This window comes from Myotis lucifugus, unplaced genomic scaffold, assembly GCF_000147115.1.
Source record: "Myotis lucifugus unplaced genomic scaffold, Myoluc2.0 scaffold_585, whole genome shotgun sequence".
NCBI classification, from domain to species: domain Eukaryota; kingdom Metazoa; phylum Chordata; class Mammalia; order Chiroptera; family Vespertilionidae; genus Myotis; species Myotis lucifugus.
Genome location: NW_005871633.1, coordinates 244,737 through 261,089, shown reverse-complemented (window position 1 = coordinate 261,089; position 16,353 = coordinate 244,737). Strand labels below are relative to the sequence as shown.

Genomic DNA, 16,353 nt, shown 5'->3' with positions numbered 1-16,353 from the left:
GACACCAAGACAGAGAAGAGGGGGAGAGAGTGAGACACACATGAGGAAGGTGCAATGAGGGGAAGGACCCAGGCTGAGGAGGGAGAGGGAGGGAGAGCAGGGAGGGAAAGGAGGGAGAGGGAGGGAGAGGAGGAGGGAGGAGGGGGGAGGGAAGGGGAGGAGGAGGGAGGGAGGGGGTGGGGGGAGAGAGGGAGGGAGAGGGAGAGGGAGGGAGAGGGAGAGGGAGGGGAGGGGAGGAAGGGATAGGGAGAGAGGGAGGGAGAGGGAGGGGGAGGGAGGGACAGGGGACTGAGGAAGTAATGAAGAAAGTGGGGTGGGGTGGGGCGGGAGCTCACAGGGAAGGATGGGAGAGGCCCTGTGACCCCTGCCAGCCTGTGTGCCCGCCCGGCCCAGGCCCAGCTCCCGGAGCAGGAGCAGGAGCAGGAGCTCCACTACGCATCTCTGCAGCGGCTGCCCTGCAGGGAGCCGCCTGGCCATGGCCACCAGGAAAGGGAAGACTCCTTGCAGGACCCCGGCACCGACTACACCTGCGTTGCTGACAAGAAGCCCACCTGAGCACCTGCCCCCAGCCCTAGTGCATCCTGTGGCTCACCCAGTAAACACCTTGGTCTCAAACTTCCTGTGTCTCAGAGTTCTCAATCCATCTCAAGCCCCTCAGCACTGCCACCATCAAACCCCTTCCCACCCACTCTGGGGTCAAGTAGTGATTTCTTGGCTAAAGAAGGGTGTCTAGGGACCCAAGCTCCCCTGAAGGCTTGAAAAGAATACAGTGGTCCCCCTTTACCCACGGTTTCACTTTGAAACAGTGGAAACACTGGTCCAGTTACCCCTAGTCAGAAAATAGTAAACGGAAAATTCCAGAAATAAACAATTCCTAAGTTTTAAATTGCGCACCATTCTGAGCAGCGTGATAAACTCTCTGTCCCGCTCCATCCTGCCCGGGGCCTGGCTTCTCTTTGTCCAGCGAACCCGCCCTGGACATGCTACTGGCCTAGTCACTTAGTAGCCAGCCAGGTTGCAAGGGCGGCAGTCGAGGTGTCACTGCGCTTGTGTTCACGTCACCCTATGGCAGCCCAGTGCCCATGTCATTCACCTCACTTCGCCCATCACACAGGCAGGCACTGTATCCTCTCATGTCACAGGAAGCAGGGTGCGTATAGGAAAATAAGATATCTTGAGAGAGAGAGAGAAACCACAGTCACATCATTTATATTATAGTACTAGAGACTTGGTGCATGAAATCCGTGCACAGGTGTGGTCCCCAGGCCTGGCTGGCAATCGAAGCCTGAGTGTCTGGTGTGGAAGGGCAGGTCCCAGCTGACCTCAGGGCCCTGGGCAGCACCTGAGCCCCCAGGGCCCCGAGCACCCCCTCTGCCTGAGTCATCGGACCCCCGCCCACTCTCTCAGCACTTGGGAGCCAGGCAGCGGCCTCACCACCACCGCCGCTGGTCGCCATCTACAGGGCGATGGGGCCCCACTCACACCCACCTTGGCCTGGCGCCACCCGCTCACCTGCTCCACCATCCTGCTGCGTCCCGCTGATGTCTGGGCTCATTGGGGCCAGCAGCACCTCCACTGCCGCCCGCTGCCCGCCATGTTCCACGCCGTTCCCTGGTGGTCAGCACATGTCATAGCAAGCAGTAGAACTCCTGGTCCAACGCCCGGTCAAGGGGACAATTTGCATATTAGGCTTTTATTATATAGGATATTGTTATAATGGTCCTATTTTATCATCGTTGTTAATCTCTTACCATGCCTAAGTTATAAATTAAACTTCATCATAGGCATGTATGTACAGGAAAAAACCACAGTATATAGAGGGCTCAGTTCCGTCCATGGTCTCAGGCATCCATGAGGAGTCTTGGGAGATACCCTCCATGGGGGGAGACTATTGTCTTTGTCTGTGGGCAGTTGACAATTGGACCAATCAGATTTGATATCCCTCATTTCTCCGCCTCCTGGGCTGGGAGAGCTGGGTCACTTCCTGTTGAGCCCCAGGCTGGGGGGAGGGGGGTCCTCCAGGCACAATTGCTGGGAAGCTCCCTCCTTGGACATTCCTAGGCCAGGCGTAGCAGAAGGGAGAACCCGGAGAGGGGCACACTGGGGTGTTGGGGGATGGGGAAGGAAACACAGAGGCTCACTGGAAGTTCGTGGTGGGGCCGATTTATTGGGGTCTCCTGAAGAGTGCTGGGGTCACTGGGGTCTGGAATCACTCATCAGAAGCATCCAAGAGGCGGCAGTGTCCCCAGGTGGCAGTGGCCTGGCAGGGAGGTGGCCGAGTCCCTGGTGCTGTGAGGCTCCTCTCGCCTTGGCCTCTGTCTCCCCCCTCCAGCGCGCTCGCTGCTCCACCTTCTCTTAGGCCATTGTCATGGCTCCATGACGCACACTTGCCTTGGTAATAGATGGTGCTGCCCATGGCCACGGAGAGAAAGCTGAAGGCATAGAATCCAGCCCGAAGAAGGAGGGCCGCGAGGGGCCCTGGCCCAGGAGGTCCTGCATGTGGGTGGTGGAGAAGGGCTTGGTCAGGGGACTGGGGAAGAGGTGTGTGCCCCGGGAGGGACAGCAGCGGGTGCCTCAGGGAAGGACTCTCAACTTCAGGGAGAGTGGAGCCTCCAGCCAAGGGGGGGCCTCACCTTTCTCCACCACCAGCAGAGTCCCGTTCCCTGTCCCGACACCCAGGCCCAGCACCTCCACCTGGCACACGTAGACGCCGGCGTCTGGGCCTCGGGTATCCCGGATGTGCAGTTCCGCCTGGTGGTCACAGAGGAAGCGGGAAGAGGCAAGAGGGGCCAGGCGGCCCCTGAACTCTGGGGTCCCATTCCTCACTTCCTTCCCCGGGGCCACCATGTCCCGATACCATGTGACAGAGCCAATGGCCAGTGTCCCTTGGCTGGCATTGAAGGAGCAGGGCACGAGGGCAGCGGCACCCTCCTGGGCATGAACCTCAGGGGGCTGGGACACCCAGAGAGCACAGGATCCTAGGGGCAGAGAGAAGACCCAGGTAAATACCTCCCCCGATAACCCACGCGAGGAGAAAAGACAAGAGAGCTCACCGTGGACTGTCCCAGCTTGTGGGTGCCTCGTTAACCGATCTAATAGTGAATACTGCTTATTAAACCCTTTTCTAATTCTTTCCTATACCAACCCTCACCCTGCCTCTCACTGTGTTCCAGCTGCACTCATCAGCAGCGTCTTGCTGAAGCTTACCCTGCAACAGTGACATGGGAGCTCACTGGCGAATGGGCTGCCAGTTAACTGGTGTCATTGATCACATCTCTCCAGGCACTATGCCCGCTGGTGGGTCCGCAGCCACCACCTTGCTGCTTTGTGTTTTGTTAAAGAGCATCAAGTACTTAAATCTCCAGGTGAAGACCTGGCTGTCATTGATTGAGATCTCACTTAACTGATCGAAATTGATGAATTAAACCCATTCTTGAAATCCCTGATTAAATTCTTGAGTTAGTGAAATTTACCAGGCATTCTTCTATTTCAGTGGTTCTCAAACTTGGGAACTCATGGATAGCACCTAGCGTCTTTGTTGAACAGGTCCCTGGGCCCCACCCCGGAGACTTTTATTCGGTGGGTCTGGAGGGGGTCTGGCTCATCTGAAGCTACAGGTCTGAGTCCAGGAATATGTCCGACAGGGAAGGTCTCTCAGCGAATTAAAATCAGTTCCACTAGGAAACTTAGATTTAATTAGGTCTCCCAAACTCCTAATTATATCTACACCAAGATATAAACTCATCAAATTAAAACTGACCCCTTTAAAGAAAGTGACCACTTCAAGCCAATTTTGCTGGTTCTTTCAACTTTATCTTATTAGGAAGGTGGCTGGGAAGAAAGGCGCTCTGGGTGGAAGCTGGGCGTGACCGTGACCGTGCCAGCAGGCAGCATGGAGGGAACCGAGCGGGGAGTTCCGGGTGTCATCTCCCGTCAGGACTCCCATCAGCCCCCACCAAGCCTGCTCTCCAGACATCTCTATGGAGCCTCCCCCGGCCCCTCCTCCTGGCCCACACCCCTCAGGGTCCCGGGAGGAAGCCCGTCTGTCACCTGGATGGAGTACGATGAAGACGATGAAGACGAGCAGCAGCGTCCGGGCCATGTGGGAGGGCATTCCAGCTGACGAGGGGACCTGAGCAGCCAGGCTGACCCAGGAGGAACGACCCTCGCTGAGCAGGCCTTGGTCCCCAAATGCCGGTGGACTTTCTAGGACACACAGGACTCACACGTCACCTGCCAGGGACCTCCGCCTCCTGGCACCTTGGGCATAGAAGGCATGGCTGAGGACAGAGGCTTCTGCGGACGGTGAGATCTGAGTCACAGGAGGTGGCTTAAGTGTTAGAGGGGGAGTGGAGGCCTAGGTGTCTGCAAAGCCAGGGTAGGTGGGTGAGACCAGGATGTGGTTCCCCCAGCTTCTGATGTTCAAGAAGACCAGCCCTTAACCCGGAAAACCTCCGGGAGCCCTCCTGGGCCCAGAGTGAACCTGCTTTCCCACCTGTTGGCTCCTCAGTGCCCAGGCCCACCCATCCATTTCTTTCCCTGGAATCCGACCCTCCCAGGGGCAGCTCTAGAGATGCTATAATTGAGGAGATTAGAAGAAGTGAGCTGATTGGTGGTGGTGGCAAGGTTTGCTCGGGGCTTGCTTCCTGTTTAACTTAGACCTGCGAGGTTTGGCGGGGTGAGTGCAGCTGATGGAGAAGTTGGAACCCTTCATATTCAAGTCTCCATGGAAGGAGTCCGGCTCGCTGGGGTCCGCTTTACCCACCACGTTCTGTGTGGACTGCCCACCACTGGTACATTCACTCCTTTATTGCTGCACTCGTTATTTAACCAGCATCCACTGAGAACGCAGAGGCCATTACAGGGAATGTGTTCGTACAGACACAAATGAGAGACACATCGTGTGCATGTAGCTCACGGCTGTAGAGGGGTTAATACGAGAATATGGCACACACGTGCATGGCAGAGCCGCCTGAGGAGCACAGCACGGGGACAAGAGGGTGACCGGTAATGTGCCTGGTGAAACAGGGCCAGCCTCACCACACACTTCTCTCTGGCTCCGTCGATGTTATGTATTTATCTTATTTATTTTATTTTTAAAATCCTCACCTGAGGATATGTTTATTGACTTAAGAGAGAGGAAGGAGGGGGGCGGGGGGGAGACAGAGAGAGAGAGAAATACCAGTGCACAGGACAATGCTCCAACCACCTGAGCACCCCGCCGGGCTCTCTGTACCCTTTTAGATGAATGCGTTGTTTTTCTTGGTGCCTGTGTTTCTAGCTCTGTTCACAATACAGTGTAGATAGCTAGCGCCGCCCCCCCCGCCCCCATCCCGGGGTGATCTGAAGCTTTTCGTTGTTTTGGAGAAGCAGTAATCTCATGGTTAAGCCGCCGGCGTGGAGTCTGACTGGGTGCAAATGCCAGCTCCCCGCAAACTATAAGCCCCAACAAACGTGGCTTCTCAGAACCGCCTGGACAGGCCGGCGCCACAGCCCGGAGGACGGCCTCCGCCCTCCCCATCCGCGGACGCTGCGTGGGGCACCCAGCCCGCGGTGGGCCGGAGCTGCCAGGCTGTGCGAGGTCTGCCCCCTGCTGGTCCTGGAGCATGAGGCAGCCGGGGCACCGAGAGGCGGCTTTTCCCACCTGGCCTCCGCCCTGCCCTGCCCTTGCCTGGTCCTATCGACACCTATCACCACCCAAAGGGTCAGCGTCGAGGAAAGGGTGTCTCCTCCTCAGCTGTGAGAAGCCCCCGGTTTGGAGAGGGCGGGGAGGTCACCTCACAGTGGCCTGCTGAGTGCACACAGCACAGCGCGCTGCGCCGCCGCCCAGGGCCACGCGGCCTGGAAGGCAGCCTCGTGGGAGTCCTGGTTCCACCGCTGACGCATCTGCAAAGTGGGAGTCGCATCTGTTACTGCCAGACCCTGCTGTGCTGGGCACGGCGTCGCCCTAGCGCCTCCCAGTCCCGGGCTAGGCTGGCCGATGTTACAGCTGGGCCTGAACTGAAGGGTGCCTTGCTCTCTTCCTCTTTCCTCTACCTACGATTTTCAATATCCAAAACTTGTAGGTTCCAAAGACAACACTTGGATGTAACCCGTCTGGAATAACCCTGGGACGTGTGTGGCCTTTTTCAGTAACGCTGAGACGCCTGGGGAACTTCACCCTGCGGGATGGGAACTGCCCTGCAAATTAACTCAGTGGACACAAGGATGGAATCTTCCAAGAGAACAGTTCACCAGGGACTCCAGACTCAATGAACAGAAAAAGCTGTAACGTTCCCTGGCCAGCGTGGTTAGTGGCTGAGCATCGACTTATGAACAGTCGATCCTGAGTCCCAGTTCAATTCCCTGTAGGCACATGCCTGGGTGTGGGCTTCTTCCCCAGGTTGCGGGGGGGGGGGGGGGGGGGGCATGCAGGAGGCAGCCAATCAATGATTCTCTCATCATTGATGTTTGCATCTTTCTCTCCCTCTCCCTTCCTCTCTGAAATCAAGAAAAATATTTTTTAAAAGAAAAGCTGTAAAGTGATGCACACACCTGTCTAACTCCTGTAACACCCAGCTGTGTGCTGACCAGAGTGCGGTCAGGACCAGTAAATGCCCAACACAGAGCTCAGAGCAGGTGACGAGGTGACACCCCGAAGGGACCCTGGGACCCTGCACAGGTGATCCCACCTCAGCGGGTGTCCTCTCCTCTAAGTGTTGGCAGGGGTGAGATGTGGGCGACTTCTCTGATCAAGTCCTTACAAACGTTTTCAAACTAATTAATGGTTCCAGTTTATACTTTCAACCTTTGACCACGACATCTCCTTTGAGGTTCATGGCATTGGACCCTGTCACCTTCGTTCTTTCTGTGTCATTGTCCAACTTCCCTCACATTCACCAAGAGCTGGCATCCGCCTCTCCAGTTTCCTTTGTTTCAACCTCTGTCATCAAGACCTAATGGCCAGGTAGATGACATTTATATAAATACTAGAGGCCCGATGCACGAAATTCATGCAAGGGGATCAGCCCTCGCAGCCTCGGTGGCTTGCCTCGGCCCTCACAGCCCTGGCTTCGTCTGGCAGGTCGTCCAGAAGGATGTACGGAAGGTAGTTCGGCTGTCTGGTCTAATTAGCATATTATGCTTTTATTTTATATACATATATATATATAATTATATATATAATTTATTTCAGAGAGGAAGGGAGAGGGAGAGAGAGACAGAAACATCAATGATAAGAGAGAATCATTGATCGACTGCCTCCTGCACACCCCACACTGGGGGTCGAGCCCGCAACCTGGGCATGTGCCCTTGACCAGAATCAAAACCCAGGAACTTTCAGTCCACAGGCCAATGCTCTGTCCACTGAGCCAAGCCGGCTAGGGCAGGATAGATGACATTTTAAATACTTAGATACATTATATACAGTAACATTCACAGATATTAAGCATACAGTTTGATGAACTCTGGCAAATATATGTCAACAATGCTGCAACTGAGATGTAGATTATTCCCATCACCCCAGAACTTTTCTCATGTTCATTTTTGGTCAACCCTTCCCCACTCCCAGAAGCAACCACTGATTTTTGCCCCTATAGATTAGTTTAATTTATTTTTGAATCTCATGTAAATGGAATCCTATGCTATGCACTCTTGTACCTGGCTTCTTTCATTCTACATAATGTCTGTGACATTGATCTATGTTGTTGCCATATCAGTAGCTTGCCCCCTCATTGCTGAGTAGTATTAGATTATACTAGTTGGTTTATCTGTTCACTTCATTATGTACAATTGGATTGTTTCTTATTTTTGGCTATTATAAACCAATCTCCTATGAACATTCTTGTACACATCTTGCATATGACTTTTCAATACACGATTTCTTTTTAAAAAAATATTTTTATTGATTTCAGAGAGGAAGGGAAAGGGAGAGATAGAAACATCAACGAGAGAGAATCATTGATCGACTGCCTCCTCCACGCCCCTTACTGGGGATTGATCCCACAACCCAGCATGTGCCCTGACCAGGAATCTAACCACGACCTCCTGGTTCATGGGTGGATGCTCAACCACTGAGCCACACGGGCCGGGCTCAATACTTGGTTTCCCAGTTGCTTCACCTTGTCCACTCCAACCATAACCTTGACTCTACATGACCCACACCTTGGATCTTATCACCGTGGACGCTGTTCCACTCTAGAGTCTTACCTCCTCTTCCACAGAAATGTAAGGGCTTTACTGTCATAGCCACGGTTTTTTTGTTTTGTTTTTGTAAAATGTATTTTTATTGTTGAAAGTAATACAGATGTCTCCCTTTTCCCCCATTGACATCTCCCTGGCCACTCCCACCCCTCAGCACATGCCCTACAGTCTATGTCATTGGTTATGCTTATATGCATGCATACAAGTCCTTTGGTTAATCTCTTACCTCCCCCCACAATCCTCCCCAGCCTTCCCGCTGTAGTTTGACAGTCTGTTCGATGCTGCTCTGCTTCTGTATCTATTTTTGTTCATCAGTTTATAATGGTCTTTATTATCCATAAATGAGTGAGATCATGTGGTATTTTTCTTTCACTGCCTGGCTTATTTCACTTAGCATAATGCTCTCCAGTTCCATCCATGCTGTTGCAAATGGTAGGAGTTCCTTCCTTTTTAAGCAGCATAGTATTCCATTGTGTAGATGTGCCACAGTTTTCTAATCCATTCATCTGCTGATGGGCACTTAGGCTGTTTCCAGATCTTAGCTATGGTGAATTGTGCTGCTATGAACGTAGGGGTGCATATATCCTTTCTGATTGGTGTTTTGATTTCTTGGGATATATTCCTAGAAGTGGGATTACTGGGTCAAATGGCAGTTCCATTATTAATTTTTTGAGGAAAATCCATACTGTTTTCCATAGTGGCTGCACCAGTCTGCATTCCCACCAGCAGTGCACGAGTGTTCCTTTTTCTCCACATCCTCTCCAGCACTTGTCCTTTGTTAATCTGTTGATGATAGCCATTCTGACAGGTGTGAAATGGTACCTCACTGTTGTTTTGATTTGCATCTCTCTAATGATTAGTGACTTTGAGCTTTTTTCATATGTCTCCTGGCCTTCTGTATGTCCACTTTCAAAAAAATGTCTATTTAGGTCCTTTGCCCATTTTTTATTGGATTGTTTATCTTCCTTTTGTTAAGTTGTATGAGTTCCCTATAAATTTTGGAGATTAAACCCTTATCGGATGTAACATTGGCAAATATGTTCTCCCATGCAGTGAGCTTTTTTGTTGTTTTGTTGATGGTTTCTATTGCTGTGCAGAAGCCTTTTATTTTGATGTAGTCCCATTTGTTTATTTTCTCCTTAGTTTCCATTGCCCTAGGATAGGGGTGGGCAACCCCTGGCACGCGTGCCAAACATGGCACGCTGGTAACTTTTGCTGGCACGCAAAACCCTCTCTTATAATCTTCCATTTACAATTTTTTTCTTAATATCGACTTTTTTTTCAGATAAATTCAGTGTAGGTGCATCTTAGATAAATAAATAATTTTACATAACAAGTTATCTTAAAGACCATAGACATGGATTGACGAGAGAGAGAAAGAGCAATTTCAATAATGTCGAAAACGAACTATTGAGGACTTGGAATGCCATTCCAGAAAATTTTTTCTGTTTAAAAAGCTTTGCAACAGAGTTACTCTCCATGTTTTCATCCACATACGCTTGTGAATCTTTGTTCTCAGTGATGAATTTTGTTAAGTCTCGTAATAGGAGTAGCCTGGCGGATGAAAGTAGTAGCTCGTGCATATCTCTGAAGGTCACGAATATAAACCTGTTGTAAAATCTCTGTCATCAGTGATGCAGCAGCAAAAGTCCCACTGATAATATCAAATGGAGTCATAAAGTTTTCTGTCGGACTATCAGTGTACATGTATACATTAAAAAATAAATGTATTTTTCATCATCAGATACTGTGTTTTTGTCGCTCAAATGAATTTTATTATTTCTTCAAGTTTCTTCACATACGTACACCTTAAGAGATATCAAGTAGATGTAACATGTTCTCAAAAAATTAGGGTTGGCACACAGAAGAATTTTGAGTCAGAGATTTTGCTGGTTTTGGCACGCACTCACAAAAACGTTGCCCACCCCTGCCCTAGGAACTGTATCAGTAAAAATATTGCTACAACATATGTCTGCTATTTGCTGCCTATGGATTCTTCTAAGATTTTTATGGCTTCCCATCTTACGTTTAAGTCTTTTATCCATTTTGAGTTTATTTTTGTGTATGGTGTAAGTTGGTGGTCTAGTTTCATTTTCTTGCATGTATCTGTCCAATTTTCCCAGCACCATTTATTGAAGAGACTGTCATGACTCTATTGTATGCTCTTGCCTCCTTTGTCAAATATTAATTGAGCATAATGGCTTGGGTCAATTTCTGGGCTCTCTGTTCTGTTTCATTGGTCTATATGTCTGTTCTTGTGTCAGTACCAGGCAGTTTTGAGAACAGTGGCTTTGTAATATAGCTTGATATCTGGTACTGTGATCCCTCCAGCTTTTCTTCTTTCTCAGGATTGCTGGGGCTATTCGGGGTCTATTTTTTAATATTTTTATTTTTTTTTAAAATATATTTTATTGCCCAACCGGTTTGGCTCAGTGGATAGAGCGTCGGCCTGCGGACTCAAGGGTCCCAGGTTCGATTCCGGTCAAGGGCATGTACCATGGCTGTGGCCACATCCCCAGTAGGGGGCGTGCAGGAGGCAGCTGATTGATGTTTCTCTCTCATCAATGTTTCTAACTCTCTATCCCTCTCCCTTCCTCTCTGTAAAAAAATCAATAAAAAAATATTTTTAAAAAATCGAACCTGGGACCATTGAATCCACAGGCCGACGCTCTATCCACTGAGCCAAACCGGTTCGGCTTTATTTCTTTGTTTAATTCTTTATTGTTTAATGATTTCTTTCTTAATCTCATTGGTAACCCATTCATTGTTTAATAACATGCTAGTTAGGCTCCATGTGTTTGAATGTTTTGGGGTGTTTTTACTTAGTTGATTTCTAATTTCATTCCACCAAGCCAGCATTACAAGAGATGCTAAAGGGACTGCTGTAAGGATTGCTGAGAAGAAGAAACAGAGAGAGAAACCTAGCCATACAGAATTAAAATGGCAATAAATAAGTACCTCTCAATAATAACCCTAAATGTAAATGGATTAAATGCCCCAATCAAAAGGTGTAGGGTAGCTGAATGGATTCAAAAAACATGACCCAACTATATACTATCTACAAGAGACCCACCGCAAAATAAAAGACACACACAGGATGAGAGTGAAGGGATGGAAAAAAATTTTCCATGCAAATGGAAAAGAAAAAAAAGTTGGAGTAGCAATACTCATATCTGACAAAATAGACTTCAAAATGAAGGCCATCACAAGAGACAACAAAGGTCGCTACATAATACTATCCAACAAGAGGATATATAACCCTGGTAAACATATATGCACCCAATATAGGTGCACCTAAATATTTATTTATTTATTTATTTATTTATTTTATTTTATTTTTTTTTTAAGTGAGTTGGACCTGGCCAATAGATCCAGGGTGGGAGTGGTTTCTTTTTTCTTTCTTTTAAAAAAAATATATTTTATTGATTTTTTACAGAGAGGAAGGAAGAGGGATAGAGAGTTAGAAACATCGATGAGAGAGAAACATCGATCAGCTGCCTCCTGCACACCCCCTACTGGGGATGTGCCCGCAGCCAAGGTACATGCCCTTGACTAGAATCGAACCTGGGACCTTTCAGTCTGCAGGCTGACGCTGAGCCAAACCGATTAGGGAAAACCTAAATATTTAAAAAAACAAACAACTTCTAGAGGACTTTAATGGAGAGATTGACAACAATACAGTCATAGTAGGAGACTTTAACACCCCTCTGACTTCCCTGGACGGATCTTCCAGACAAAAACTTAACAAGGAAACAGAGACTCTAGAGGACACACAGGATCAGATGGATTTAATAGACATTTATAGAGCATTTCACCCCAACGCAGCAGAATACACATTCTTCTCAAGTGCACGTGGACCATTCACAAAAGTATGGAGTTTCCTCAAAAAATTTAAAATGGAACTCCCGCCGAACCGGTCTGGCTCAGTGGATAGAGCATCGGCCTGCAGACTGAAAGGTCCGAGGTTCGATTCTGGTCAAGGGCATGTACCTTAGTTGCGGGCACATCCCTAGTAGGGGGTGTGCAGGAGGCAGCTGATCGATGCTTCTCTCTCATTGATGTTTCTAACTCTCTATTTCTCTCCCTGTCTGTAAAAAATCAATAAAATATATTTTTAAAAAAATAAAAAAAAATAAAATGGAACTCCCATTTGACCCAGTGATCCCACTTCTAGAAATATATCCCAAGAAATCAGAAGCACCAATCAGAAAGGACATATGTTCATAGCAGCACAATTCACCATAGCTAAGATCTGGAAACAGCCTTAGTGCCCATCAGTAGATGAATGGATTAGAAAACAGTGGTACATCTACACGATGGAATACTATGCTGCTATAAAAAAGAAGGAACTCTTACCATTTGCATCAGCATGAATGGACCTGGAGAGCATTATGCTAAGTGAAATAAGCCAGTCGGAGAAAGATAAATATCACATGATCTCACTCATTTGTGGAATATAATGAACAACATAAACTGATAAACAAAAATAGAGCCAGAGGGGGGGGAAATATTCTAGAATATAATAGAAGTAATCCTGTTATTTGCTGATTTTTAATATTTCCTACAACTTTTGTGATACCATACTATGTTAGCACAGTTTTGGTAATATTATTATATTTAAAATCCTTTTATTCTTGAAATATTAAAGTTTATTGCATGTAATATTTTTACATGTAAGATCGTTTTTCTTGAAATTAAAAAAAAACTGAATAAAATAAAAACTAAAACTACAGCCCAGCCTGGCCTGCATGGCTCAGGGGTTGAGCATCGACCTAGGAACCAGGAGGTCACAGTTCCATTCGCGGTCAGGGCACAGGCCCGGGCTGCTGCTGGACCCCCAGTGTGGGGCGTGCAGGAAGCAGCTGATCAATGATTCTCTCTTGTCACTGATGTTTCTATATCTCTCTCCTTCTCCCTTCTTCTCTGAAATCAATAAAAATATTTTTAAAAAAATAAAACTGCAGGGGAGAGGGGACAGAGCTGGGGGGACTGCAGCCCAGGGAGGGGCTGGGGCGGACAGAGGGGGAAGGGCCCAATGGTGACAGGAGAATGGACTTGGAGTGGTGAGCACACAATGTTGTCCTGCAAAGGTGTGTACCTGAAACATGTTATTAACCAGTTACCCCAGGAAATTACTATAAAAGCACACACACTGCGGTCCACCACAGCCTTCCTGTCTCCCTCCTTTACTTTTCTCCATGGGCACCTACTGCCTTCAATATATTTGTTTATTTTTTTAAAATATATTTTATTGATTTTTTACAGAGAGGAAGGGAGAGGGATAGAGAATTAGAAACATCAATGAGAGAGAAACATTGATCAGCTGCCTCCTGCACACCTCCCACCGGGGATGTGCCCGCAACCAACGTACATGCCCCTGACTGGAATCGAACCCAGGACCCCTCAGTCCACAGGCCGATGCTCCATCCACTGAGCCAAACCGGCTAGGGCTATTTGTTTATTTTTATTGTCTCTCTTATTCAATTAGACTGTCCCTGAAGACTTTACATTTGTTTGGTTCAGTGGGCTAAGAAGCATGCCTGGCATATAGTAAGTATTCAATAAATATTGTGAATGAATGTATGAATGAAGAAATGAATTCTCCCCCCCAGGCAATGAGACCATTGGAAGTGCAGGGTTGCAGCTTTCTTCCAAGGAGAGAGGCAGCTACAATGGAGGGAAATCAGGAAGTCAGAGTCCCTCCAGATCTCCCGCCTGCGGGGTCAGGAGGGGATGAGAAGCGAGAACTCCCAGCAGCAGAAGGGGACAGGTGAGGGGAGGAGGGGGAAAGGTGTCTTCAGTGCTGGGGCCCGGGACATGGAGTCTGGGTAGGGAGTCTGGACAAAAGGGTCTCAGCGAGGGGGACACACTGTCCCCCCTCCCCCATCCCCTAGCAGTGACCAGCCAAACAGGGCAGCAAGGGAGATGAAGGGTTTGCTGAGGGAGGGCATTTATCAGGGCTACTCATCCTCTGTTGAACCCATGGCAGCGACCAGCACAGACACACACACACACACACACACCCCTAATGTCTGCCTCTCACCCTGGCTCGTGTCCATAAATGCTGTCTCTCTCAACACCACTTTCAGTTCCTCCAAAGAATCTACTCAAATTCCTGAGTTCTGTAGATTTTACTAAAACATGCAAAGGGGATAAGATGAGGTTACATCGTACATTCTAAAGCAAACACGTTAAAATGCCTTTGTTAGACATTTCTGTATTTCCAAGGGCCTCTCGAGCTGCTGAGCTGGGAATGAAGTTTTGCTGCCTTTCCAGACCCTGCACCCATGTGGCCACCCTCCCGGCCCTCCCACAGCACAGACAGATCCAGCCGGCACCCCCCCTCCCCGTGGCTCCCTGTGTGAGACCCTGAAACCCACCGGAGGCCGGCCTCAGTCACCTGAACCTCCGACCGGGTTTAAAGACCACCTGTCCCTGACAAAGATGTCCCAGGGGTCTTCCTGCTTCCCCCACACCCCGCGGGCTTTCAAGATACTCCTTTCACGCACACGCAGGGCTCTCCTTACGAGGAATTTGAAAGAATGTCGTTTTCTCATTTCCAATCTACACTCAGCTCCCCTTCCTCCTGGAGAGCCAGTGGAAGGAATTCTAAGGACAAAATAGGCAGGTTTAGGGAATAAAGAGGGTCCATGGGGGAGGAATGCGTATGTGAAGGACTAGGTAACTCTGGCCTGAACAGCTTGGAGATGCCAAATTCTTATCTTACTTGTACAAAGGACAGAAAAAGGCCACAGGATAAGGGGAGGAGGAAGACATACATTCACAGAGGATAAAGAAAAGTCACAGGATAATGGAAAGAAGGAAACATTGTCACAGAGAATAGAGGAATGTTGCAAGATAAGGGGAGAGAAAGAAGGGTCACCACTGGGCTTTGGCCTTTGAAACTGATACTATGCAACAAAATAACCAAGAGGAAAGCATGGGGGTCCTAAACTAATGAACGGTCCAATTAGAAGGGGTCAGGTTCAAATGAAGAACTGCAGCATGCATAAACCGGAGGGAAAGGGGCAGGAGGCGAGATTGTTTTTATTTTTCCCATTAGACAGAGAGCAGGCTTTTCCCATTTGGGGGCCCCTCTTCAGGGGGTCTCTTTTGGGGACACCTCTGCCCAGATGGAGTTTATATATTAGTGGTTCTCAACCGTCCTAATGCCGTGGCCCTTTAATACAGTTCCTCACATTGTGATGACCCTCAACCATAAAATTATTTTCGTTGCTACTTCATAACTGTAATTTTGCTACTGTTATGAATCAATGTAAATATCTGAGATGCAGGATATATTTTCATTGTTACAAATTAAACATAATTAAAGCATAGTGATTAACACATATATGTGTTTTCCGATGGTCTTAGGTGACCCCTGTGAAAGGGTCGTTCGACCCCCAAAGGGGTCGTGACCCACAGGTTGAGAACTGCTGTTATATATGCTTCCAATAAGCTTCTACATTTTTTAAAATGTATTTCTTTATTGATTTCAAAGAGGAAGGGAGAAGGGGAGAGATAGAAACATCAATGATGAGAGAGAATCATTGATTGGCTGCCTCCTGCACACCCCATACTGGGGATGGAGCCCGAAACCCAGGCATGTGCCCTTGGCTGGAATCGAACCTGGGACCCTTCAGTCCACAGGCTGATGCTCTATCCACTGAGCCAAGCCGGCTAGAGCAACTTCTACATTTTTTTTTCATTTTTTTTTTAATATTTTATTGATTTTTTACAGAGAGGAAGGGAGAGAGATAGAGAGTTAGAAACATCGATGAGAGAGAAACATCAATCAGCTGCCTCCTGCACGCCCCCTACTGGGGATGTGCCCGCAACTCAGGTACATGCCCTTGACCGGAATTGAACCTGGGACCCTTCAGTCTGCAGGCCGACGCTCTATCCACTGAGCCAAACCGGTTTCGGCATCTTCTACATTTTTATTGAAGAAATCTGTTAGGCCACGAATTTATTCTTCATCTTCATCAGACAGGAACCCATGAGAAGAAATCTGTACCCCGAACCCCATGTTTCACTAGTGTCAGCACAAGCTGATGAGGAAGTGAGGCCTGGAACTGGAGGAGGAGGAAATGAGGGAAAGGGAAGTTTGGGGGGGCAGCCTCCCAGGAGGCCGTGGGAGAGGAGAGCCACCAGAGACACAGCAGCTTGTCT

At 48.5% G+C, this 16,353-nt stretch overlaps 2 protein-coding genes across 4 annotated transcripts in view; one reads left to right on the top strand and one right to left on the bottom strand.

Annotated features, from left to right (window-relative positions):
* Positions 1-615, top strand: part of LST1 (leukocyte specific transcript 1) — a 2,152-nt gene extending 1,537 nt beyond the window's left edge. Inside the window, exon 4 of one of the 3 annotated variants that reach the window (XM_023745818.1) lies at positions 310-615. In XM_023745818.1, the coding sequence (XP_023601586.1) occupies positions 310-555 (246 nt within the window). In that variant the 3' untranslated portion in view covers positions 556-615. The remainder of the gene's footprint in view (positions 1-309) is intronic. The other 2 variants (XM_006104643.3, XM_023745819.1) reach the window with 2 other exon arrangements.
* A 1,532-nt stretch (positions 616-2,147) lies between these two features.
* The window catches only part of NCR3 (natural cytotoxicity triggering receptor 3), a 23,979-nt gene continuing 9,773 nt past the window's right edge, over positions 2,148-16,353 (bottom strand). Inside the window, exons 2-4 of the mRNA XM_006104642.3 lie at positions 4,051-4,260; positions 2,634-2,978; positions 2,148-2,493 (exon numbers count right to left, since the gene is read on the bottom strand). Coding sequence (XP_006104704.1) covers positions 2,210-2,493; positions 2,634-2,978; positions 4,051-4,114 — 693 coding nt within the window. The 5' untranslated portion in view covers positions 4,115-4,260 and the 3' untranslated portion in view covers positions 2,148-2,209. The remainder of the gene's footprint in view (positions 2,494-2,633; positions 2,979-4,050; positions 4,261-16,353) is intronic.